The following is a 23,521-nucleotide window of genomic DNA, read 5'->3' on the forward strand; positions in this document are numbered from 1 at the left end:
TGAACGGAAGGACTGTCATGAAGCTCCTTATTAATGGGGAGAGAATCGAATGAGATAAACAATTAGCAAGAAAGTCCCAGAAAATGGGGGGGGGGGGGAATCACCGTTGAGGTGTTTGTTGCCAAACATAGGTAGTCCTTGACTTACAACAGTTCGCTTAGTGACCGTGCAAAGTTACAACGGCACCGAAAAAAGTGATTCATGACCGTTTTTCACACTTATGACCAATGTAGCATCCCCATGGTCATGGGATTTACATTTGGATCCTTGACAACTGACTCACACTTATGACGGTTGCAGTATCCCGAGGTCACGTAATCGCTTTTTGGGACCTTCTGACAAGCAATTTAATGGGGGGGAACCAGATTCACTTAACAGCTGTGTTAATTTTACAACCGCAGTGGTTCATTTAACAAATGTAGCGTGAGAAATTGTAAAATGGGGCAAAACTCACTTAACAAACGTCTCGCTTAGCAACATAAATGTTGGGCTCAATTGTGGTTGTAAGTTGAGGACTATCTGTTCAGATCTCAGTGAGGGTGGAATTGGTTCAGTTGTGTACCATCCTAGTTTCACTATTTAAATCTGAATGTTCAAGTTTTTTCTCTTTTTTTTAAATTGGCTCCTTAATGTTGGGATCAATGTTTTTACCACCCCAAGCATTTGTGGTTGACTCTTTTGCAGTAGATATGGGGAACTAGAGCTATGTATCTACTTTAGGCCCCAGCCTCATGTTCCTTGTGTTAATACTGGCTACTTGAAATGTCATAAATTCTCCAATACCGGGATCTTCAAACTTGACAGCTTTAAGACTTGTGGACTTCAACTCCCAGAATTCCTCCTCCAGTCATTCTGGAGTTGAATTCTGGAAGTTGAAGTCCACAAATCTTAAACTTGCCAAGTTTGAAGACCTTTGTCCTACACAGAATTCAAGTTCACAAAAGAACGCTTATGGCATTTTAGATTGGATTACATAGCTCTACTTCATTCAATGTATATGAGTGGGGGACTTGCAGTCTGCCTTAGCCATGTCAGCTGTCATGCTTGCTATTGAACTACACCCCAATTTAAAAAAAATAGCCTTTAGCATTAGCTGAGAACTTGTCCACTGGATTGTAGCTAGGTGTGCACAATTAACATATCCATTATGGCCCCAACCAAGTGGCACAATTCCCTGGTTAGTTATTACACTGGAATCTTTTCACTGAACGGTGTCGTCATCGTTTACCTATTTACCCTACTGTTTCCATCTGCTTTGGTAGTTAAGATTGTCTTTGAGTTTTATATTGTAAAAAAAGGCAATATCCTCACATGTTAACATGCCTGTTTGCTAACAATTCCAGATTCCGCAAATACTTCAATGTTTTTTGTGAAGCCAGCCAACATAGTTAAAATTTAGTACACTGGATGAACTCGGATTAGTCATGTTAATGTAACGTCCAAACGCAGCAAATACAACATTGTAAAACAAAAACTACCCAGGGAGATGGACTACCCATTGAAATCATTATTTCCTTTTCCCATTATGCTAAAATATTTTGGTCTGGAAAATTGTCATAAAAATTTCTTGAGTTTTAAAACATGAGTGTTCATCAGTCATATGCCAATCATTAAAGATGGCACAGAGCTTTTCCAATTTAAAAAAAATGGAACTGGCCTTAGGAGTTACATATTAAAGCAGAAATCCTGTACTTGTTACTCAGATGGGACAGTTTTAATTAAAACGTGGCTTGTTTTTCTAGGACTGCAGGCATAATAAAACTCTGTCAAACTATCAAAGCACAAAAGTATCCCCTTCTTTTGCCTTAAGATGTAGCAGTGTTATTCTATTATAAAATTACAACTTTGTGTGACAATAGCCCTCCCCACCAAAGCAAGGAAATAATTCAAAGTCAAGCTATAGGACAGCCTGTCCTGGATACTGGTTCGAGCCATTCCTTAGAATCTGAGATAATGAAATGGGAGACCGTAATTGGAATAGAACACCTCTCTTTTAATTTACAATAAACACCCGACTCTGGTCAAGGTGACTGGCCCAACTCCAACCCACAGCACACACCCCCAAGACAAAAAAGGAACTGCCCAGAGAAATTCTCAAAATGAGGTCCATAAATTGTAGCTGAGGCCTCCATATGAAACTGAAACGGCTGATGAGCAACGTTTGGTGCTATGAGAAGCCTGCTGAAGAATGCACAAAGAGGCGGTGCTCTCTCTTTCCCACTGGCATGTTAAGCCTTTGTATACAGAAGAGTTAAAAGATAATTAAAACCTCTGCACCAAGGCAAAAGGGTGGACGCTGCCCTCGCACGCCCTTTGTAACTCTAAACACGGAAAAAGATGGGAAATTCCCCTCCCCTGGCACAGCTTCTACATTCCTGGGAAATTTACATCTCTAGATAGATCTCTATGGTCTCCATCATGGGGAGAGGCTCTGCACTCTCAATGATAGCAATTGTCTCTCCAAACTTGGTGCACATAATGGTTTGGGTGGACTGGCCGGAAGTGACAAGAGATTCGGAAGACTGCAGAGCATCCTGGCCGTCAGCCAGCGCTGTGTGCGTTTTGCGGTGGCTCCGCAAGTTCGAGACGGTCTTGAAAGTCTTGGAGCAGAGGGGACAAGGGTGAGGGCGCTCCCCAGTGTGGATCCGCCTGTGCTCAGCCAGGTGCATGGACTGCACAAAGGCCTTGCCGCAGTCTGGACAGCGATAGGGGCGCTCCCCGGTGTGCAGGCGTCGGTGTTCACGAAGATGGGTGGCCTGCCGGAAAGCTTTGCCACAATCTGGGCAGAGGAACGGACGCTCGCCCGTGTGCGTGCGCTGGTGCAGCTGCAGCCCCGAGGCCGCCACAAATGTCTTGTTGCAGGTAGGGCACTTGTGAGGGCGCAGGCCAGCATGGCGCTGTTGATGTCGGCTCAGCCCGCTAGGGGTGGTGAAGGCTTTCCCGCAGAGGGGACAGTTGTATGGACGCTGCCCCGAATGGACCAGTTGATGTAACGTCAGCTTGGCCAACGAGCCCAAGTATTTGCCACAAGACGTGCAGAGGTACGACTGCTGGGGGCTCCCCTGCTCGCTCTGCTTGGTGCAGCGGTGCTCCTGCAGCTTGGAGGCCACCACGAAAAGAGCGCCACAGTCTGGGCAGCTGTGAGGCTCGTGCCCAGAGTGGCTAAGCCGGTGCAGTTCAAGGAGATGATGGCGTGAAAAGGATTTGTCGCACTCTGGACAAGGGAAAGGCAAGCACCCTGTGTGTACCGTTCGATGCAAGGCTAGCTGGCGGGCTCGGAGAAACGCAGCCCCGCAGTCGTCACACGAGTGGGGCCCGTCTCCGTTAGGAGCCATGTGCAAAAGGCGATGCTGGCGAAGGTTAGAGGACTGAGTGAAGCGCTTGTCGCAGACCTGGCACTGGTAAGGCCGTTCTCCGGTGTGGGTTACATGGTGCCGGGCCAAGTTAGCCTGGGAAACAAACGTCTTGCCACATTCGGAGCACTGGAACGGCCTCTCCCCCGTGTGCGTCCGCAGGTGATTCCGCACATGCACCAGCTTCTTGAACTTTTTGCCACAGGTGGGGCATTTGTGCTTGCGCTCCAACACGTGCACGACTCGCTTATGCCGCACCATCCGGATATGGGTGGAGAACGCCTTTCCACACTGAGGACACAGGAACCCACCACTGGAGACCTCGGCCGAGTTCCCTGGTGAAAGGGAGGAAGGGGCAGAACCATTCACAAGTGCTTCCTCCTCACTGGGCACTTGTTCAGTCGGCTGCCCAGAGGCAGGGTCTCCTCCGGCCCCCCGAGCGGCCGGGATCCCACTCTTGCCAGCGTGTGTGCGTCGATGGTAAAGGAACTTGGTCATGTTGCTAAAAGTCTTGCCACAGTGACAGCGGTGCAAGGGATTGGCCGTGTGGTTTTTGCGGTGCATGATTAAGGTCATCTCGGTGGAGAAGCCGAGCCCACAGTCCACACAGAGGTAGAGGGCCTCGCCTTTATGGATGCGCATGTGCTGTTCAAGAGAGGCTGCCTTTTTGAAGATCTTGTTGCAATTTGGACACTCGTACGTGCCATCCACGTGCACCCGCTGGTGAGCCAATAACCGCTTGGCTGTGGTGAAGCCACGCTGGCATTCCCCACACAGGAATTCCTCACTGCTCTCCACATGCTCCTGTTGGTGTTTTTGCAGCGCCGACATTGTACCGAAGGCCTGCTTGCACTTGGCGCAACAGAAAACCTGAGCAGGGGGAGGCGCTGGTGTCGTTTCCTCAGAGCCTGGCCCTGGGGACATGTGGGGGCTGGATGCCTCTTGTGTGGCCACCTCAGCTGGCTCCCCGCTCTCTTTCTCGATCTCAGTAAAATGTTCGCCCTGGTGCTCCAGCAGCTCCTCCGGCGTTAAGAAAAGACAGGCACATTCTGAGCATTCATAAGGGTGCATGGGGGGGACAGACGGTGGTGACGGCGGATGTAGTTCCTGCAAGGTTGGGGGGCAAGAGATCTGGGGAGGCTGAGGATTGGGTATTTGGGGAAGAGGGGAGGGAGGCGGCTGAGAAGGTGGTAAATTTGATGGAGAAGAGTTTGCCTCCTGTTTCTGGTGTGTCCGGCGGTGAGCTAGCCAGAGGCTCGTAGAAGGAAAAAGTTCATGACATTCATTGCATTGGTAGCGGATCTGTCCAGTGGTGGCTGGGAGAGATGAAGGGCGGGTTGGTACTTCCCTGGGATGCACTTCTTGGTGCGCTAACAGTTCATCAGGTGAGCACAAGACACACCCACATTCCAGGCACTGATACCGGCTGTCTTGTTGGGATTCCGCTTTGGCAACTGTGGCAGCGGCTGCAACCTCACAGGACTCCCCTAAATGGCTCTGGTGGTGGAGCAGCACCGCCTCCAAAGTGTTGTAGAGAAGTCCGCACTCCGAACACATATACTGATGCTGGAAAAACATGGACTGAGCCAACTCCTCTGCCATTGTGATTACACCTGAGGGGAAGGACGAGAGGAAGGACAGAGATTGTAGAGAGAGAGAGAAAAAGAAACCTTAATGAAAGCAAGGTTGCCCCCCAAAAAAAAAAGTGCACAAAACCAATGGCAGGAAGAACACATTGACCCACAAAGGAATGGCATTTTTCAACCTAAGAAAATGAACAGGACTTGCTAGAAAATGCTATCCTTGAAGAAAAGGAACCTACGGCAGATTTAAAAAGTTGTTTTGTGTAAAAGCAAGTCCACTGATGAAGATGCTACACTGAAATCCCCTCTGCTGGCTGGGAGGAGGAGGAAGGGGGCCAAGTATCCCCCCCCCCGAGCTCTTTGCAGAGAAAGAACCATCAAGGAAACAGGAAACGAGGAAACCATCTGCAGTCGGCAGCAGAGAAGGCCGTCCTCGAGAAGGCCACTTTCAGCACTTCCATGGCCCAAAGACGCTTCCCTCTTGGGCTTCCTTCTCCCACACCAAGCTCCTTTCGTTCTACCCAGGACTGATTGGAGCTAAGCCATTGTTTGATGTTGGTTTGTAAGCAACATCGGCGGGGGGGGGACGACATGCATCACCGCAGGTCAAAGGTGAACCCAGCCTGTGGGGGGGAGAGCCTGACAGGGGCGCAGGCTGGACAGAAGGACTCGCCGGGCGGAGGGAAGCGGTGGCTCGGAAGGGAAAGGCGGTCCCTGGCGAGGGGACGGCTCCGACAGTGGTAAAGGGCGCCGCACTCACCCGGCCCATGGGCCGAACCCACCGCCGCGGCTACTAGCCGGCGTTAGCCCAGTCTCTCCCTCTCTCTTTCGCCGCTCCCTCGTCACGCAGGCCCCGCTCGGCCTAGGCTGCACCGCGCCCTCTCATTGCCTCCCCCACAACCCCGAGGGAGCCAATCAGAGACCTCGATACTAGAGAGGCGGGCCGCCGCGGAGGATTTTTGTGACATTCCAGCCCCTCCTTCAGGAGAGCAGCGAGAGGGAAGCATGAAAAGCCCTGGCCAATCAGCACCGTAGCTTGAGGGGAGATGGGCGGGCCTGGACGCTCTTTAGCCCGCCCCGTCACGAGGATGAAGACCTGCCTTCGTTTCCCTCCCCCCCTCCCTCTTTTGTGTCTAGGCGTAAAGTCTCTGGAGGACGCTGATTACGTAATCAGCGCCGTTTCCTTGACACCACTTTACGTAAACACTGCGTCGCCGTTAAAGCATAAAGACAGCAGTGTCGCCTTTTTCGCCTCAGGTCAGTGACTGGCTTCAGTCGACTCCAATATAGGGGGTGAAGGCGGCAGCGTGGCAGTTGTTATTGAATGACTAACCCCTCCACGCACGCGAGTCACGGGGACAGTAGCGAGCGGCCACGTGAACGGGGGAACACTACGCAGGGACCGACATAGCTTAGTCCTTCCAGGGACGGCCTCGGCGCATGCGCGGGAGAGGCCGCCTCTTCGCCTTGTTGGGGCGAGACAAGACAAACAGACTTGGAGCGCATGCGCGGTCAGGTGACTACCCGTTTTGGGGCGGGGCGCAGGCGCAGATGAGTCGAAGGTGCCAGAAAGATTGAAACGGCGGCGGTGACGGCTGTGGCGACGGGAGATCCGGTGAGGGGGGGGTAATTTATTTCGTAGGGGCGCTCAGGAAAAAAGGTGGCGAATGACACCTGGGATTTCAAGAGGAGGGAGTCGGGGGCACCGATAAAAGAAGGCAGGAAGGGAGGAGGCGGTAGTTGTGAGGTGTATTTGAGGGAGAGGCGTTTGAGGGGGTGGCCCACTGTCAGAAAAACAACGACGGTGGGGAGGGCAGAAGGCTGCGCGAGGAATAAAAAGAAAGAAATGGAGAGGAGCGAAATGTCAAAACACGGGAAGGGGCGACGTGAGGGGAGGAAACAGCGGTGGGGGAGGCTTGTCTGGGTCGAGGAAGTGGGGGAGGGGATGTCAAAAACAGGTGAAACGAGCCGTGGGGGAGGGGCTTCAGACGGTTGTTCCGAAGAGAAGACGGCCGCCGCCCCTCCCCTCCTGTGGGCGGGGCTCTCTGTCCCTGCAGGGGCGGAGTTTCGGGCGTCTGGGGGCGGGCGGAGCTCGGCTGCGCCAAGCGGGGTTCGTCCACACCTCGGATGGTTGTGCTGCTCCTTGTGACGAGCGGCGGGGGCGGGGGGCAGGGAGGAGGAGGGGCAGGGAAGGCCCGCGGCTGCCCTCGCGCGGTGTGTCCGTGCCTTGCAGCTGTTGGAAAGGCGTCCGTCTGGTCGGACATGAAACAGCATTTTTGCCTTGTTCGAGAAAGGTGTCGTCGCTGGCTTTTGCTGGGGGAATCGGAATGGTGCTCTCTGGCCCTCTTTCTTTCTTTCTTTTCCCCCCCTTCCTTACCACTTGGCCTTGTTAGAAACCAGTTTATGGCAGCTAAAGGCACCAGGATAGAAGTGGTGAGACTGTGCAGTTCTTGTCTTGCCTGGTGAAGGCAACAAGACAGCTGGGTGACTGATTTTTTTCAACATAGTCCACCCTTGTCCTTGAATGGCTGGGTGGACTGGACATTAACATTTGAATTACTATAAGTCCACGTATTTGCCATACGCTAAATAAATAATGTTAGTCACTCACGCTGTCCTAAGGAAGGAGTTAATGGCAAGCCACTTCTGGAGAAAACAAAGGTGATCATGAAAACGGAAAAGTCTTGTCCAAATAGTCACCAGGAGTCAACACTTGACTCAGGCATGTGCATGCAAGTGTACACACACACCATAGGCATGTAGCATTAATGATGTAGAGCTGTATATTTATTGTCTTAATTGAGGCAACAATGGAAGGTTTGATCTGATCCAGTAACTCCCATTTCTCATTTACAGATTCTTGTGTGGTGAAACTGTGAATCTGAAAGGATCTTCCTTCAAGACTTCAGATCAGTTTTTGTATTTTCTTAATTCAACTTGGCAAGAGTCTCTTCTTTTTCCATCTGTTTTCAGAATACAGTGTATTCATTCAGTCCTAGTTTGTAGTCTTTAAAACTTCCTAGGATTCACGTTTTTACATGGCTGACATGAGAAGGCAACTTTTTGCCCACATTTGGGAAGAGGAAGAATGCCTTGAATATTATGGGATGGTTTCCCTGCATCAGATGTTTGAAGTCATTGGTTCTCAGCTCACAGAGAATGATGTGGAAGTGCTCTCGTTCCTTCTGGATGAGACACAGCCCTGGACTCATCCATTGGATCCTGCCCTTTGGACCGTGGCAGCAGCAGAAGAAGGTGGCTCTGAGCTTACCTCACCAGCATTAGAAAAATGGAAGAGGAAAAATCAGTGCCAATGTAATTTGGGGAGGAAGGATGGCAACCTTGAGGCAGTTGCAGAGAAATGGCAGCCAAAGAATGGTGTCCAACTGCTCCTGGAGTTGGAGAGGAGAGGCAAATGTGATGAAACCAACTTTGTGCAGCTTTTACAGCTCCTGAGGGTGCTAACAAGGCATGATCTATTGCCATATGTTACCCTGAAAAGGCAGCGTACAGGTACTGGATTGGAGCAGTAGAAAAAACGTAACATTTCATTGTTGACTGAATCTCACAAAGTTTCTTTTCTTAGTGGATATTTAACCCTAGGTCATTTCTACCTATCCTGTAGCAGTTTTGCTTATTGTAAGATAAGTGTTAAAGGGGGCAAATGGTTATGACAATTTCAGGCACTGAATAATCCTTTGCATATATTATTCTTTTGAATATTGTGATTATAAGAACAGCAGAACTGGAATCCAAGCTGATTTGACCAACTGGTAGTGTTTCCTTGCAGAACTCTTCCAGTTGAAGTACTGCCTAACTTTCAAAACTTTTTTTGATTCTAGTTTCTCCTGAAAGATACACCTATGGACCATCTGTTCTGTCAGCAGACCAACAAATGGACAACTGTCTGAATTCAGCCTCTTCAGAGCCTCGCCATGATCAGTGGGAGACAGGTGCAATTTGAAAAGAATAATATTCTATGTTCTGATTTGTCTTATAACTGTTTATTACAGATGCTAAACTTTTATAAAAATCAGGATATTAATACTAAGCAGTATAATCCTGTGCCTAATAAAAGATCCATTTTAAACTAACATTTTTTCAGATAAATTATAACTAATTACTATCTGGTGTTTGAAATTCATGAATCATGGATGTAGAATGGCAGGTTGTGTAATATGAGCTTTATTTCTAGCAAGCCCCACGCTTGCTAGCACTGATGTTATCTAGTCAGTAATTAAACATCTGCAAGCAAACAACCAAGCTCGGAGAGCGCCAGGGATCTCACAATTCAATCCTAAACTACAGAGATTCTCTTCTATTACTAGGCTCGTGGGGAGCACCAGTAAAAACTTGTATCATTCCCCCTCCCCTTTCTTTCTCTAGGCTCCAATTCAAGCAAAAGGAAGCGAGTAAGCAGAGGTCGATCTAAGGCTACAGTTTGTAGGCGTCGGGGAGCTAAAGCAGCTTCTGCTCCAAAGCAGGAGGTTCCAGCTCCCACCAAAGTGACTTGTGGTAGGTGTCTGCCTGGCATGCGCTGTGTTCTTGGGATGCATTTGATCTGGATTTATTTTTTTCATTTTGAAAACCCATGAAACCACTCTAAAACACATTAGCAACCTCTTGGTTTCAATTAAGGGTCATTTGTTCAATTTATCTTTCTTTGACTAGAATCGCAAGGGAGTAGAGTTGGTTGGGGGAGGAAAAAGAGATGCAGTAGCTGCATTACAGAGGCTGTCTCGTGTAGGTAGCCTGAGGTTTGGCTTACAATATTAAGTGCAATTTAAACTTGATATTAAACTTGGTTCTACTAAATGAGAATAGGAGTTTTTGGCCCCTCCTTGAGAGAGGCTGGGAAGTCTCCAGCCCACTTCATGGAATTTGTCTTCAGTTCCCTGTGTAATCTGGTAATGGACAACTATTTTTTCACTACCATCAAAACAAATTTATGCTCAAAATACATATACCCCAGCTTCAAAGAAAATTTCTTGGGCATCTTGCATAACAAATTTTATGAATGCCTTCCAACTTGGTTATCCATAACATCAGCTTTGGGGAGACTTATTTCAGTACACTGAAGTGTTTCATATGCTGGTCTTGAAGAGAGTATCTTAATGACTCTGATGATATCTGTGTTGAGCTGGAGAAATGCAAGATAATCTGGTTAGTTCCACTTTTGTTTAATAACTTCAGATGAAAAAATGCATCAGATTCTGGTGAAAGCATTAATTCCAAATGAAAAACTTCTGGGCTCAGAATAGGAAGATTTAAAAGGCCTTTTTTACATTTAGATAAATAACAAAAACTGGAGGGTAAACCAAGTTTCTTTTGAAGCTAGATTTTTTTTCCTACTAAGTCATCAGGAAAATAAATCATTCCTGCAAGGTGTTCATACATACCACAAGGTCATTCTCTGCGGGATGGTAGTAATAAAACTCATGAGTAATAGGGCCATACTAATTTGATTGGAGACAACATTGAATATGTTTGCTAAGTAAATTAGCTGTTGTATTCTTTGGAATGACTTGCCAATCCTTTTATCAAAGGCCAACACTTGATTTGAGCTATTATTGAATTGGTGCTGCCTGGTTTCTTTTGATTTTCGAAGGAGTTTATCCTCCTGCCTTGGTTGGTAGTTATCTGCTGAATTATACTTTGCTGAAATCAGCAGTACATATCTAAATTGTAAACTAAAATCACACAGGCGAATTAACTGTCAGATTTCTGTCTTGGTTTCCAGCTCTGCGTAAGTGCCTGTCTCTAAGACCAGCATATTTTATCTCCTTTGAATAATGTAAAGTTGTCTCAGACACTATATGTCTTTCTTACTAGTTGAGGACTCTGCATAAGAAAACTGTGAAATCTGCAGGTGGACCATTGTCTATGACAAACCACATAATGTGTTTACAGTTTCCTTATCTGGAAGTGTGTTCCACCTGCCTGGTTTGTAGCACCCTCACTCAGCCAATGGGTACCCAGAGCTGGCAGATGATCCCTGCAGGATTCTCTTGTGCTATTGTGTTTGTGTCAGCGCAATGCAAATGAAACAAAAACGAATGCACAAAAACACTTACCATCTGACCAATTTACAGGCCATGGGTTCTAACGAAGAATGTTCAAAAATAATACAATGAGTCTCAAAACTGCAACTTCAAGGTGCAGCTAAGGCTACTGCCGGGTAGGTGCAAGGATCAAATTGCACTGGGGCAGAATTTAAGATTCATAGGCAGCTGCTTCTGAAATGAGCTCTGCTATTTTATTACCTTTTTGAGTTGCAAAACTAAACCCGTTCTGGTATGCTATAGTACTGTAGGCTATCTCAGTTTGAAAGAGCAATACCGTAATGAAGAAAAATCCATGCAAACTCCCGAATGAACATTTTTTTGTTGCTGCTTGATTTCTGCCAATTCTTTCTCAATCCACCATTTAAATTCCAGGTTACTAAGCAAAAGTTGATGATAAAGAGACTCTGTCTCACTTGTGCACTCTCCTCACAGAATGGTCTCGCAAAGGTAAATGAATCCATGCACCCGAATTTCCACCAGTACTTTGTGAAAAGCAAATTTGTATTTTATGATATCTGCTGAGTTGCTATTTCTAGAAAAAAAAATAGGTTGCCCACCCTGCATGCCAGCCTCTCAGACAGCCACTTCATAAAGACATGTTTGACTGTTTTGAATGCCCATAGGGGACAGGGCTGCACTGTCAGCTCCTGGGTTTATGATACTGGTTAGAGCTACTCCAGACTAGCACTGCGAGGGCCTTGTGCCCCAAACCTCTAGCAGGGCCTGATGCAAGGGTCAACAACTATGGCAATTTTATGACCCGTGGTTCCAGAATTCTTCCAGAATTCTCTGCTTCCAGAATTCCTGAGTCAGCCATGCCGGCTTAGGAATTCTGGGAGTTGAAGTCCATAGGGCATAGTTGCTATAGTTGCCCACCCCTAATGGGATGGAAACAGGCTGGGATAGTATAGCTGTGAGGGATTTGCTCTTTGGGAGTTGCCATTCTTTGATATGTCAGTCCATTGAAGGCCTCCCCATCAACTGAGCTTAATTTTGCATATAATTACTACTGCAGATATCAGATCATTATAACTGCTATGGGATTCTTAGGGGCTCCTTTTTTAAAAATCCCTTTGATTGGAGTAGAAATGCCCTTTAATTCTTCACATCAGTTTGCTTGGGCAGTTCCTTCTGGTTAGTCGACATTTATTATTGGTATATGCATTCATAATTGTTGATATTCCTGAAATTGTTCATTGTTGCCACTAGTTAGTATTTCCCGGTTCCAGTAAATATAATAAGAAAGATGATTTGTGTGTCACTTGGTTCTCAATAATAATAATAAAACTACAGGTAATTCTCCACTTACAATCATTTGCTTAGTGACTTTTTGAAGTTACAACAGCACTGAAAAAAGTGGCTTAAAATCAACCCCTGCACTGCGTCGCCATGGTCAAGTGATTAGAATTCAGGCACTTGGCAACTAGCATATATTTATGAAGGTTGCAGCATCCCAGGATCACACAATCACCTGTTGCAACCTTCTGGGCAGCTTCCAATAAACAAGGCCAATGGAGAAATGCTGGGTTTGTTTAATCACCGCATGATTCTTTTAATAAGTTCAGTTATTCATTTTTAACAACCATGGCAAAGAGGTTGTAAAACTGGGCACGACTCACTTTAACAACCACCTTACCAAGCAACAGAAATTCTGGCCCCCATTTGTGGTTGCAAGTTGAGGATTACCTGTTTATGACCTTGTAGAGAAATTTCTCTATTCAGTCTGGTATCTGCAGCAGCCCATGTCAGAAGTTAGCTTAGGTTCTTTACGCCATTTTTTGTGTTCTTTTACAATATGAATCTCAGAATGATTTCTTAATGTTACCATGTGCTAAAAGTCTTGAACCATGTTTCTCTCGGTCCACAGTTGAAATCCATCCCTGGAAAAGCATAAGTATTGGCCCAGGCAAGCGGGCCAAGTACCAGACACTGGTAAAAATACCCAAACAAGTTTAAAAGCAAAAACTAAGTGTGTCCCACTTGATTATTTCACCTGCCTCTTCAGCGCTTCTTCTATGTTAGAAGCGAACCTGCAACTGGACCCTGCAGCACTCTTATACAAGCTGTGAGGGACACAGCCTTGGACTTTGGGACTTGTGGCCTTCAGCGCAATGGAGGCCCTTTTTCTGTGGTTTCATTGTCTGTAATGGTTTTTGTTGGCCTGTAAATATTTAATTTTTGTTTTGGGTAGTGGGCGGCATAATATATAGATTATTATTAATTTATTATAAATAAATAAAATAAAGATGATATCTGATTCAGGATGATCTATAGGTCCCAACATGTCTCGGAAACTGAGAGTTTAAAGTTCTCTGTTTCTGGTTGGGTCACCTGATACTAGTTTGTAATCTTTGAATAGTGTTGAACTAATGGGGTTGCATGGATACTGAGGTGACAGGCCTCCTTCTCTGAAAGCATCCTACTTGAGTAATAATGGACCTGAAGGCTTTTCCTTCGTTCTTGCTACTGTGACTCAAACTTGGGAAAAGACATTGGCAGAAGCCTGTGTGCAGTATCTGGCTCAGAAACAAGTTTTTCATGTTTGTCTTCTACATAATAACCACAGTGGGATTATTTCACTGGGACCGGGGCCTGGAAATGATGGGGGTGGGTGGGTGAGTGTGGTAGTGTTTGTGCTGCCTCAGCTGGTGTTTTTGCCCATGAGTTTAGTGTTTAATTCAGCGCAGCTGTTCAGAGCTTGCATTACTGCTGGCTGTGGAAAATGGTTGAACTAATTCCCTCAGTCTAGGAGTCATTTATGCAGAAGACCTTTCCCACATAGCCAGAGCCTGTAATTTGATATGCTTCCTCCTGCCTGTTGGGAAATAAAAGCTGGGATTCTTTCATACAGTCTTAATTCTCATCGTGTCCTGGGGAGGAAAGAAAGCGGCTAAATCCGTTCAAGTGCAATGTAACTGTGATTCGAGGATTGCCAGTATGTTAACGCCAACTCTGACAGCTGCCTCATGAAGTACTCCAGAACATTGTTGATATTAGAAATCATGTGCCAAATCATGGATGCAAAATGTCTGTATTTTAAGCTATGTACAGTGCAAGGGGAGATTGTCAACTTTAATGTATCTAGTCAGCAATCGGGTGGGAGCCTGTATTTGGAACCCCAAAATGGTTTCCAGTGGCCCAGTAGCTAAGTCCTTTAACATGCTCTGCCTTATCAAGGCGAGCGGGTGTTGAGTGTATGGACTAGCAACCTTCTGGTACAGTTATCATAAATGTGGGCGGAAAGGAAATGTTTCCAGTAGAAGCTCATGCAGGTCTTTAAACATGTGTTTAAATTTTGCTGCGTACTGGCTGTCTGCCATTGAATTAAAAACCAATCAGTGCTATGGGCCACTGTTAAATGCAGTTTGTGGCACAGCTTTGCTGTTGCCCATCGGGGGTGGGGGGTGGGTGGGAGGATTCTGAAGGTCATGCTGCTTGAGGGCTCTCAGCTACTGAAAAGCTTCTTGTAGCTTGGTGGTCTGGGTGGGTTTGGGCTCCAGGCCGTGCAAAGTTACTGGAAAAGGGCTGTGACTGCACTTTGAGTTAATGCTTCTACAGGTGATGACCACAAGACACAGAGAAATTAAAGCTGACGGCCTTGTTGAGCGTATGTAATGCACCACCTGCCTCATTTTTCTTAAACGTATCTTACTCTGTATTCGTTCCATTTATCCCTCCCTTTTGAACCTTCTAACACGTTCAGCTACAATGCTGATGATAACATTGGGGGTGATTGAACAAAACAGACCTGTTCTTTTGCTTCCATAGTCCATAGTTAGAGCTGAACGTTGGTAATTAGTGAGGTATTTGTACCACAGTAGTAAACCTGTCTGGCAGCATTGTCAGTATGTTCAGAATATAAACAACAAGGCTTTGTGCAGAATAGGTCCCTCATTTTAGTTCAGACTCTTTTCAAATCCAGCCAGTAGATCAGGTTGATCTCGCCTTATATTCCATTAATTCAAGTTGTTTGAGACATATAAGTTAACGTCCATTGACTGAAAACTATTTCCATCATATTAGGACCTATGCTGATGTCTGACAGCAGGCATAGGCGGTAATGGTGGAGGGCATGCTACACTAAGGGATTTGTCCTTTTGTCCTTTTGCTCCTCTGGGTAGGAATTGAGGCTGGATGTCTATTCATATTTAATCTGAACTAGGGAGGTGTTACAGGCTGAATATGGAGGCTAACAGAAGTATAAATGAAGTTCAGCTCTAACTTTGTGCCAGAGGAACACCTAAAAATTAGTGGAAATGCCCCTTGCTGAGCCTGACTCCTTCAGGTCCCTGAATTTTGGGGGAATCCTGATAGGACTTGAGCTTCAGCTTGGTTGGTCTTTATGCTCAGGACTATTGAAAGCCTGACCCTAGAATACCGCTGCATGACTGTATGTTTGTCTTCTTGCTCTGTTTGTGACCCGACAGCTCTAATGGCCCTCTTTTTCTTTCTTCCCCTCCTTCTGTTTTTCTCTCTCTCTTCCGTGTGTTCCTCTCAGACATCCGGCTTCGTGTTCGGGCAGAATATTGTCAACATGAGCCCGTCTTGCGTCAGAATGTGATATCCAATAAGCAGAACCATTTGGAGCGTCAGTTTGATGTGTTTGGGCAGTCAAACACTATCCTGAAATCCCGTGACCTGGGCTCCATCATCTGTGACATCAAGTTCTCAGAGCTGTCTTACCTGGATGCCTTTTGGAGTGACTATATGAATGGCTCCCTGCTTGAGGCATTGAAAGGCGTCTTCATCACAGACTCTCTCAAAGAAGCTGTGGGCCAGGAAGCTATTCGGCTGCTAGTCAACGTGGATGAGGATGATTATGAGGAGGGTCGACGTTTGTTACTGGAAAATGTTAGTCCCCAGGTGTGGTAACGGCAACAGCTAGGTGACATAGGTATGTTCCTTCCAAATTAGCCAGTGGCAGTATGTTGGAATTAATAAGGAGCTCTCATTTTTCAGAAGTTCCAAAGGAGCAAACTTTCAGAAACTTTACTCCTTTGAATCAGCTCTACAAATAAGGAGGGCAACAGAAACACTTGGTGCTTTGGAGAATTTGAGGTGGCCTTGATCTGCAAAGAGCCTAATTAATAAATGAAGCTGTTTTTTAAAAATATACAGAACCGTGATGTGATGTGGTTTTTGTTTTGATATTACAGGCTTCTGTTTCCTAGAACAAGGTAGCCTCATGATATGCTGCTGAACATGTAGGCAATTATTTCCTGCCTAGTACCCAGTAAATAATTTATGGAAGCATTTCTGTTCAGAATATATGCAGGTGGCCCTTGACTTACACAATTATTTATTTAGCATCTGTTCAAAGTAACAATGGCACTGAAATAGTGACTTGCAACTGATCCTTCCACTTACGACCATCACAGCATCCCCATGGTCACATGATACAAATTTGAGCACTTGGCAACTAGTATGTATTTACAACCGTTGAATCTGAGGTCATGTCGTGATTTGTGACCTTCCCAGGGGGCTTCTTCCAAGTCAATAGGGGAAGCTGGATTTGCTTAATGACTGCATGATACACTTAACAAAAAAGATAATGAAATTGGGCACAACTCATTTAATGACTGCCTTGCTTAGCATTTAATGACTGCCTCTGCTCCCCATTATATTCATAAGTCGAGAGCTACCTGTAGCACAAGATAAAAATGAATGGCACTAGAAAAAAAGACAACAGCATAACTAGATCCCAGAGATATCTTGAGATATAGACACTCTCCCGAAGAAATACAGTGAACACTGCTTGCAAACGAGCTAAATATCAAGTTAGACCTCTGCTTTAACTTTCTGCTTTCTCTTTTTTTTACAGGGTACTTCATTTTTATTACTTGATTATTGTTTGGATATAGACTTCAGGGGAAAAAAAAACTTTAGAAAATAATCATTCCGTCATGCGACAGGGCTGGATCTTGGCAGTGACGGGATTCCCAGGAATCAATTATGCCACAGAAGCATTGAAAGAATAAGCCAAGAATGATCTTGATGTAGCAGAATACGAACAAAGGCAATAATTCAGCCTGGATTCCTCATTTGGAGCAAAAAGGAAAATCTTTGTGAAGATGATTTATCTGCTAATGAAGCATTGAAGGATCTTGACACTCTTTCAGCCTGACTTGTGTATGTCATGCTTGCAACCTGTACTTGTCATTTTTGTGTGTGCTCTTGCAACACTAGAGAGTAATTTTGCAAAGTAGCAGGTACACTTGGTCAAAAGATGGCAGCAGAGTAGACTACTTTAACTACTCTTTTTCTTGGAAGAAAAACTTTATGTTCTTAAAGATGGTGCTGGGTAGATTTCTTCCTTTTTATGAAAAAAATACAACCTAGTCCCATGTTGCAAGGGTTGATCATAAGGGTGGAAGCTTGAGTCACTTTTCTAATGACACTTTTCAATTCTGTGGTTCTTTGTATATACTATAAATAATAGACTTTAAAAAGATGAAAAGGTTTGGATTGTTTTCTGGGTTAAGGAAGCTGCTAAATTGCAGTTGGAAGAGGCGGAAATATGTAATTTAAAAATTGTATTTTTTTTACCAAAAAACACCAAACAAAAACCACTTTTGGACAAAATTCTTAATGTATTGTATTTGCAAGTGACAATGTTAATAAAGCAGATAATTTGCAACTGTCTTTAATTCCTAACAAGAACAAAGCTGGCCTGCTGCCATAGAGCCCAGCCTTTCATACCTACATTCCTGTAATTTTTCAGGTGTTCTAAAATAGCACCAGGAAGGATTAGTCTTTAGAATATATTAAAATATGCTGCTGGATATTTTCTGGTGAGAGAAGATGGGCCGCCCTAAACCATTCCTGTGAAAACTGGAGTAAAAGTCTTTTAATAGGAACCCGAGGAATGGAAAGGCATGATCCAAACTAGCAGGTGCTCCCCTTGATTTTAGGTTGTTCCCTCAAGAAATGAAATACATTAATATCAGAAACTGTGAGCGTTGGAAATGTGGTCCAGAAGCATCTTGACACAACGCAATCTCTTCCCAATCCCACTTCAAGCCACACAGAGTTATTGGTGAATACAATTTTAGTGTCAAACAAACCTTTGCAGATGTATTCATTTGCTTTCTATAGCTGCCATCTGAACAAGTGGCTGGGTGATGTACATCGTCGTAAAAACAAAAGCCTTAAAACAGTACAAAATAAATAGATAAATAGTCACTAAGTAAAACTATTGCCGTAGATGTTAATGTAACCCAGAAATGGAGCTTTAACCTAGGCCTGGGCACATAACCAGATCTTCATAGCCTTATGAAAGGCCAAAAGGACGGGAAAATGTTTCTGAACAAGAGTGGAAGCCATACCTGTGGCTTTGTTTGGATGGTGCAACTCCTGTTTGTGGCACGTGACTTCCCTTAATTTAATAATGCAATTATGAACCCAGCCCAGACTGGCCTGCTTAAAGCAGGATTAAGCAAAGCAAACCACGGGCTGAGTCAAGCTACTGTTGTCTTTAAAGGTTTTCCGCCCTTGTGAACGCCACATTCAGAGTCAGTTTAATGTGGTGGTGAAGGCGCTGGCCTAAAAAGTAAGGAGTTCTGTGGGTTCTAGTCCTTCCTCGGACACAAACGACTGCTGGGTGACCTTGGGTCAATTGCCAAGAGATGGTGAGTTCTAGTTCTGCCTTAGGTCTGAAAGCCAACTGGGTGACTGGGCTAATCTCTTGTCAGCCCAACCCACCTCACAGGGTTGTTTTGGTGGGGAAAATGGGAGGAGGAAGGAGTCTTAGGTTTCATTACCACCTTGAGTTATTTATAAAAACAATGACGGCAGAATAAAAATAAAACGTGAGTGTGGATTGCCCACTCTTGACATGATCCATGCTGAGCAATAAATAATGCCTCTCTCAGCCCACCCTGCACAAACAGGCCAGGCTACCACATGGCTGTGCCATTGGACTACAACTCCCATGACGGCCAGCCACGAGGAAGGAGGTTTGGAGGCAGCACTGAGAAGTACAGCAATACAGAGACGGCCACTGAGAAGAAAACCCAACAGCCAAGTGACGCAAATAATCCCCTTCTCCCGGAGAGAATGTGAGGAAAAGACTCAAGATTGCCCTGCCTTGATTCCCTCCAGTGTTCATTATTATTTTATTTGTTGAATTATTTGCTGCCTATCTCTATGCTCTGGGTGGCTGGCCACAATAAAAAGGGAAGAATAAAGAAGTATAAGACGAGGAAGAGAGGATCTCTATCAAAGCCTATTAATTGCCCCCCTCCAGCAACAACTATTAACAATTCCAGAAATAATGGTGGAGTCTGATCCTGAGCCAAGCCTTCCCTCACAGGACTGACGGGGAAAGCCAGGCTGGTGTGGTCTGGGTGTGTGTGTGGGGGGAGAACCAGGAGGCTCTGAGTTCTAATCCTCCCTTAGGCATGGAAGGCCGCTGCGTGAGTTTGGACTGCTCATTCTTGCCTCAGCCCAACCAGCCTCGCAAGGTTGTTGTGTGGAAAAGAGGAGGAGGAGGAAGTACGTTTGCTGCCCTGAATTGCATATGGCGGGGGGAAAAGCAGCATATAAATCGAATCAATAAATAAGCTACAGAGCAGCATCCTGGGAGGATAGTGCAAAAAAAAGAAATATGAAGGAAAGGGATGAAGCAGCATCCAGGGAAATTTGGGGAGTGAAATGTTATTCCGCAACATGTTTGGGGACGTGATGGCTGCCTTTTCTCTTCAAGACTCATAGGCAAATTATCAATTTTTTTAGCTTCACTGATTATGCCAGTCTGTTGTTTGGGTTCAGGTTGTTTTTCCCCCCCTCAGTCAGGCAGCCATTTTGTGGTGGTGGTGGAGGCATCGATGGCTATTAATACTTCCAGATGGTTCCATTGCTCTAAAAAAAGAAGAAGAGGAAGAGGAAGAGGAAGAAGAGGAAGAGGAAGAGGAAGAAGAAGAAGAAGAAGAAGAAGAAGAAGAAGAAGAAGAAGAAGAAGAAGAAGAAGAAGAAGAAGAAGAAGAAGAAGAAGAAGACAATTTGAGTCCTGAGCATTGAATGGTTTATAAATCAAGAATACCTGTCATAATAATGATGTAACCGTCTCGGTTGAAAAGCAAGATTAAAAAAATAATACCGCTGCCTCATGCAAGATTTTAGCCATTACAAATCTTTTCTTATGCCATTTTCCATTGCAATTCCTACATTCATTTTGTTTTCTAAAATTCTGCAGAACTGAAAAGACAAGTGAAAGAATGCAAAGAAACAGTGCTAGGATAATTTTTCCTCAGATTACCTCCTGGATATAAAATTATGGGGGCATCTGCTTTACTTAGGTAAGTAATTGAGAACATGGGGTTCCAAGTTTTACTATTAGGGGGGCTAAAAAAGTGGGGGGATGGATTTGTACAATATGCTGAGTTCAAAATATAATCCATTCTTTTGTTTGGTCTAGTGGGTTGTGTGGGGAAAAATGATCTTGTTACATGGATATTAAATACAAATGCTGTGCCATATTGTGCTACATCGCATGTGGGTTCATTCCTCTATGTTGTTTCAGTTAAGTTTGTCATATTATGTAGATTTATCCAAGGTTGGGGTGGGGGGGGGGGAGAGCAGAGCTAAATACATCCTTTTGTTTGATGGAATTCCTATTACAGTCTAGCATTTTAATTGTCTCGTTTCTTTATTTCTCTAATGAAGAGCTTTGGAAAGTAAATTTTAGTTTAAGAAAGCTCTTTCTTTCTTTCTTTCTTTCTTTCTTTCTTTCTTTCTTTCTTTCTTTCTTTCTTTCTTTCTTTCTTTCTTTCCTTCCTTCCTTCCTTCCTTCCTTCCTTCCTTCCTTCCTTCCTTCCTTCCTTCTTTCTTTTCACCAAACCTGGGATAGAAACAAAAGCAGCTGATATATAATAAGACTTCATCAAGCCCCTAATACAAAGTAAGACACCATTCCACAAATACGAATGCAGACATAAAATTTATATATAAAAGAAGAAATAAGGGGCAGGCCTATTGGCATTGAACCATTACAATTAAGCATTAAGGCTCACTGGTGCCCTAAGCACTGTCAAATCTTGGTGCACCTCTCCTTTATATATACTGTACAAACGAAGCCAAGCTTAGGCTACATAAACGTTTTTGGGGTGCCCCCTTTGGGCCTGGTGCTCTCAGCACATGCTTAGTCTGCTTAATGGTTAATACCCAACTGAATTGAACTAAAAAAGTTTTGTCTAAAAGATGTTGAGACTCTAGAAAAAGTACAGAGAAGAGCAACCAGGATGATCAGGGGACTGGAGACTAAAACATATGAAGAACGGTTACAGGAACTGGGCCTGGCTAGTCTAGTGAAGAGAAGGACCAGGGGAGACATGATAGCAGTCTTCCAATATTTGAGGGGCTGCCACAGAGAGGAGGAAGGGATCAAGCTATTCTCCAAAGCGCCTGTAGGCCAGACAAGGAATAACAGATGGAAACTGAACAAGGAGAGATTCAACCTAGAAATAAGGAGGAATTTTCTGACAGTGAGAACAATCAACCCATGGAACAGAAGTTGCCTTCGGATGTTGTTGGGAGCAGTCATCACTTGAGACTTTCAAGAAGAGATTGGACTGCCATTTGTCAGAAATGGTGTACGGTCTCCCGCTTGGGCGGGGGGGTTGGACTAGATGACCTACAAGGTCCCTTGCAACTCTAATTATCTGTTAAGAATCTGTTATTGTTCTTGCAAAAAGTTCAGTAACAAAGAGACTGGGTGTACTTCGGGGAAGGTGTCATGAGGGTTTCCCCCCCAAATGCAGTAAAAAAAAAAACATTTTTACTGCATTGCCTTCACTAACTACTGTATATACAACACACTCCCTTTGATGTTGAATTAGTTGTCAAAGTGCCCACTAGGTGGCTCCACTAACCTGTGACTGACCTGCACCCAACTTTTGTCTACTGTATATTCAGCCTGTTTCCTTTGGAAAAGTCATGCATATTAATTCATTTACCAGAATGATTATAACATCCCTGAAATATTATGCATTTCCTTGAATGCACCCTCCATTCTGTTGCAATCTCACTATTCAGTTGTTCCCAAATTGATGAAAGAAGAATGTAAATTAAATTAATATTTCACATTCGAAGGTCCCAGGGTTAGGTGATCACCCTTTGCAATCTTCCAAGGCAGCCTCTGATAACTAAAGTTAAGGTGCGGGGGAAGCCAGATTTGCTTATCAACTCCGTGAGTCATTTAACAATTGCAGTGATTCAGTTAACAACCATGGCAAAACGGGTCATAAAATCAGGCACAATTCACTTATTAATCGCTTTGCTTAGCAACTAAAATTCTGGTGCTAATTGTGGCTGCAAATCAAGGACTACCTACAGGTGTCTTGTGACTGGTGTTGCCCATTTGGGCTAGTTTCCCTTGACAGCTATTGTGTGAATGTGTCTATACCACAGTATCCAAATTCTAAATCTACCCATCCCCAGGTGCTTACCTCTGGACTATTTACCTATAATCCCCAACCAATTTGGCCTCCTGCACTTTTTCAAGCTGCAGAAAGCTATTTTAAAGCATAATCATACATTTAGAATCAAACAGCATGAATTATTAGGCTAACATAACTGATCGTGTGAGGTATTAACACCACTCTGTAAGTAAGGTCACACCTAGAATACTGCATCCAGTTTTGGTCACCATCACAGTATTAAAAAGATGTTGAGACTCTAGAAAGACTGCAGAGAAGAGCAACAAAGATGATTAGGAACCCAAAGGCTAAATATATGAAGAACAGTTGCAGGAACCGGGCATGGCTAGTCTAGTGAAGAGAAGGACCAGGGGAGACATGATAGCAGTCTTCCAATATTTGAGGGGCTGCCACAGAGAGGAGGGAGTTAACCTGTTTTCCAAAGCACCTGAAGGCCAGACAAGGAATAATGGATGGAAACTGATCAAGGAGAGAGTCAACCTAGGAAGTAGGTTAACCTTTCTGACAGAACAATCAACCAATGGAACAACTTGCCTCTATAAATTGTGGGAGCTTCATCACTTTAGGCTTTCAAGAAGTGACTGGACTACCATCTGTCATAAATGTAGGATCTCCTATTTGAGCAAGGGGGTTGGACTAGATGACCTACAAGGTCCCTTTCAACTCTGTTATTCTGTAAGAGTACAGCACTGTCTGTTTACTGCTTCTCTCTCCATGGAGCTCCTACTCCTTGTGTCTTTCCAACAACCGACTTCACAAAGGAATCCTTGTGAAAGAATCTAGTAGCTCTGGCAATGGTGAAGTGTGCCTGGTTTACAGAAAAGCCAAGATTTTACAAAGCACTTCATTTCCTCTATTTAATGGCTTGGAGGTGAGAAAGCTTGCAAGATCAAACCTCCTGCTCAGCCTTTTGCATGTAATTTGCAAATAAGTCGTCTGGGGTTTGCTCTGCAGCAAGGGGGCACAGAGCAGTCACTTTCATTGATTTTGAAAAGGAAATTGCTGGTTCCTTCCTAGGAAACCCATTTTTCCCCCTAAGCTTATCTTTAGATGCTGTTAATCTACAGACTACCACATTTACAGCT

The 23,521-nt window shown here is 44.7% G+C and overlaps 2 protein-coding genes and 1 long non-coding RNA gene across 4 annotated transcripts; 2 read left to right on the plus strand and 1 right to left on the minus strand.

The window, feature by feature from the left end:
• Positions 1 to 1,972: 1,972 nt before the first annotated feature.
• Positions 1,973 to 5,823, minus strand: LOC113421166 (zinc finger protein 574-like). Its single transcript, XM_026681420.2, has 2 exons — positions 5,697 to 5,823; positions 1,973 to 4,966 (listed from the first exon to the last, which is right to left on the minus strand). Exon 2 carries the CDS (start codon positions 4,953 to 4,955, stop codon positions 2,385 to 2,387), a length of 2,571 nt encoding a protein of 856 aa, XP_026537205.1. The 5' UTR covers positions 4,956 to 4,966; positions 5,697 to 5,823; the 3' UTR covers positions 1,973 to 2,384.
• A 99-nt stretch (positions 5,824 to 5,922) lies between these two features.
• DEDD2 (death effector domain containing 2) lies at positions 5,923 to 17,638 on the plus strand. 2 transcript variants are annotated; one of them, XM_026681422.2, is made up of 6 exons: positions 5,923 to 6,193; positions 7,793 to 8,449; positions 8,779 to 8,889; positions 9,323 to 9,451; positions 15,500 to 15,895; positions 16,823 to 17,638. In XM_026681422.2, the coding sequence occupies exons 2-5, from the start codon at positions 7,975 to 7,977 to the stop codon at positions 15,871 to 15,873; spliced, it is 1,089 nt and encodes a 362-aa protein (XP_026537207.1). In that variant the 5' UTR covers positions 5,923 to 6,193; positions 7,793 to 7,974; the 3' UTR covers positions 15,874 to 15,895; positions 16,823 to 17,638. The 2 variants fall into 2 exon arrangements, with proteins under 2 accessions (XP_026537207.1, XP_026537206.1); XM_026681421.2 differs by having other exon boundaries at positions 6,041 to 6,551.
• On the plus strand, positions 11,314 to 13,847 carry LOC148129961 (uncharacterized). The gene is made up of 2 exons (XR_015750530.1): positions 11,314 to 11,448; positions 12,869 to 13,847. It is a non-coding gene; the product is annotated as an uncharacterized LOC148129961 (long non-coding RNA).
• Positions 17,639 to 23,521: the final 5,883 nt, after the last annotated feature.

This window comes from Notechis scutatus, chromosome 8, assembly GCF_049901735.1.
Source record: "Notechis scutatus isolate UNSWTSFEM ecotype Mainland chromosome 8, rNotScu1.2, whole genome shotgun sequence".
NCBI classification, from domain to species: Eukaryota; Metazoa; Chordata; class Lepidosauria; order Squamata; family Elapidae; genus Notechis; species Notechis scutatus.

What these genes read in the sequence shown, in the direction of transcription:
- LOC113421166 (XM_026681420.2), bottom strand. Translation starts at nt 4,955, where the DNA reads ATGGCAGAGGAGTTGGCTCAGTCCATGTTTTTCCAGCATCAGTATATG.
- DEDD2 (XM_026681422.2), top strand. Translation starts at nt 7,975, where the DNA reads ATGGCTGACATGAGAAGGCAACTTTTTGCCCACATTTGGGAAGAGGAA. An exon ending in CCATGATCAGTGGGAGACAG is followed by an intron (nt 8,890 to 9,322) that starts GTGCAATTTGAA and finishes TTCTTTCTCTAG; the next exon opens with GCTCCAATTCAAGCAAAAGG. An exon ending in TCCCACCAAAGTGACTTGTG is followed by an intron (nt 9,452 to 15,499) that starts GTAGGTGTCTGC and finishes TGTTCCTCTCAG; the next exon opens with ACATCCGGCTTCGTGTTCGG.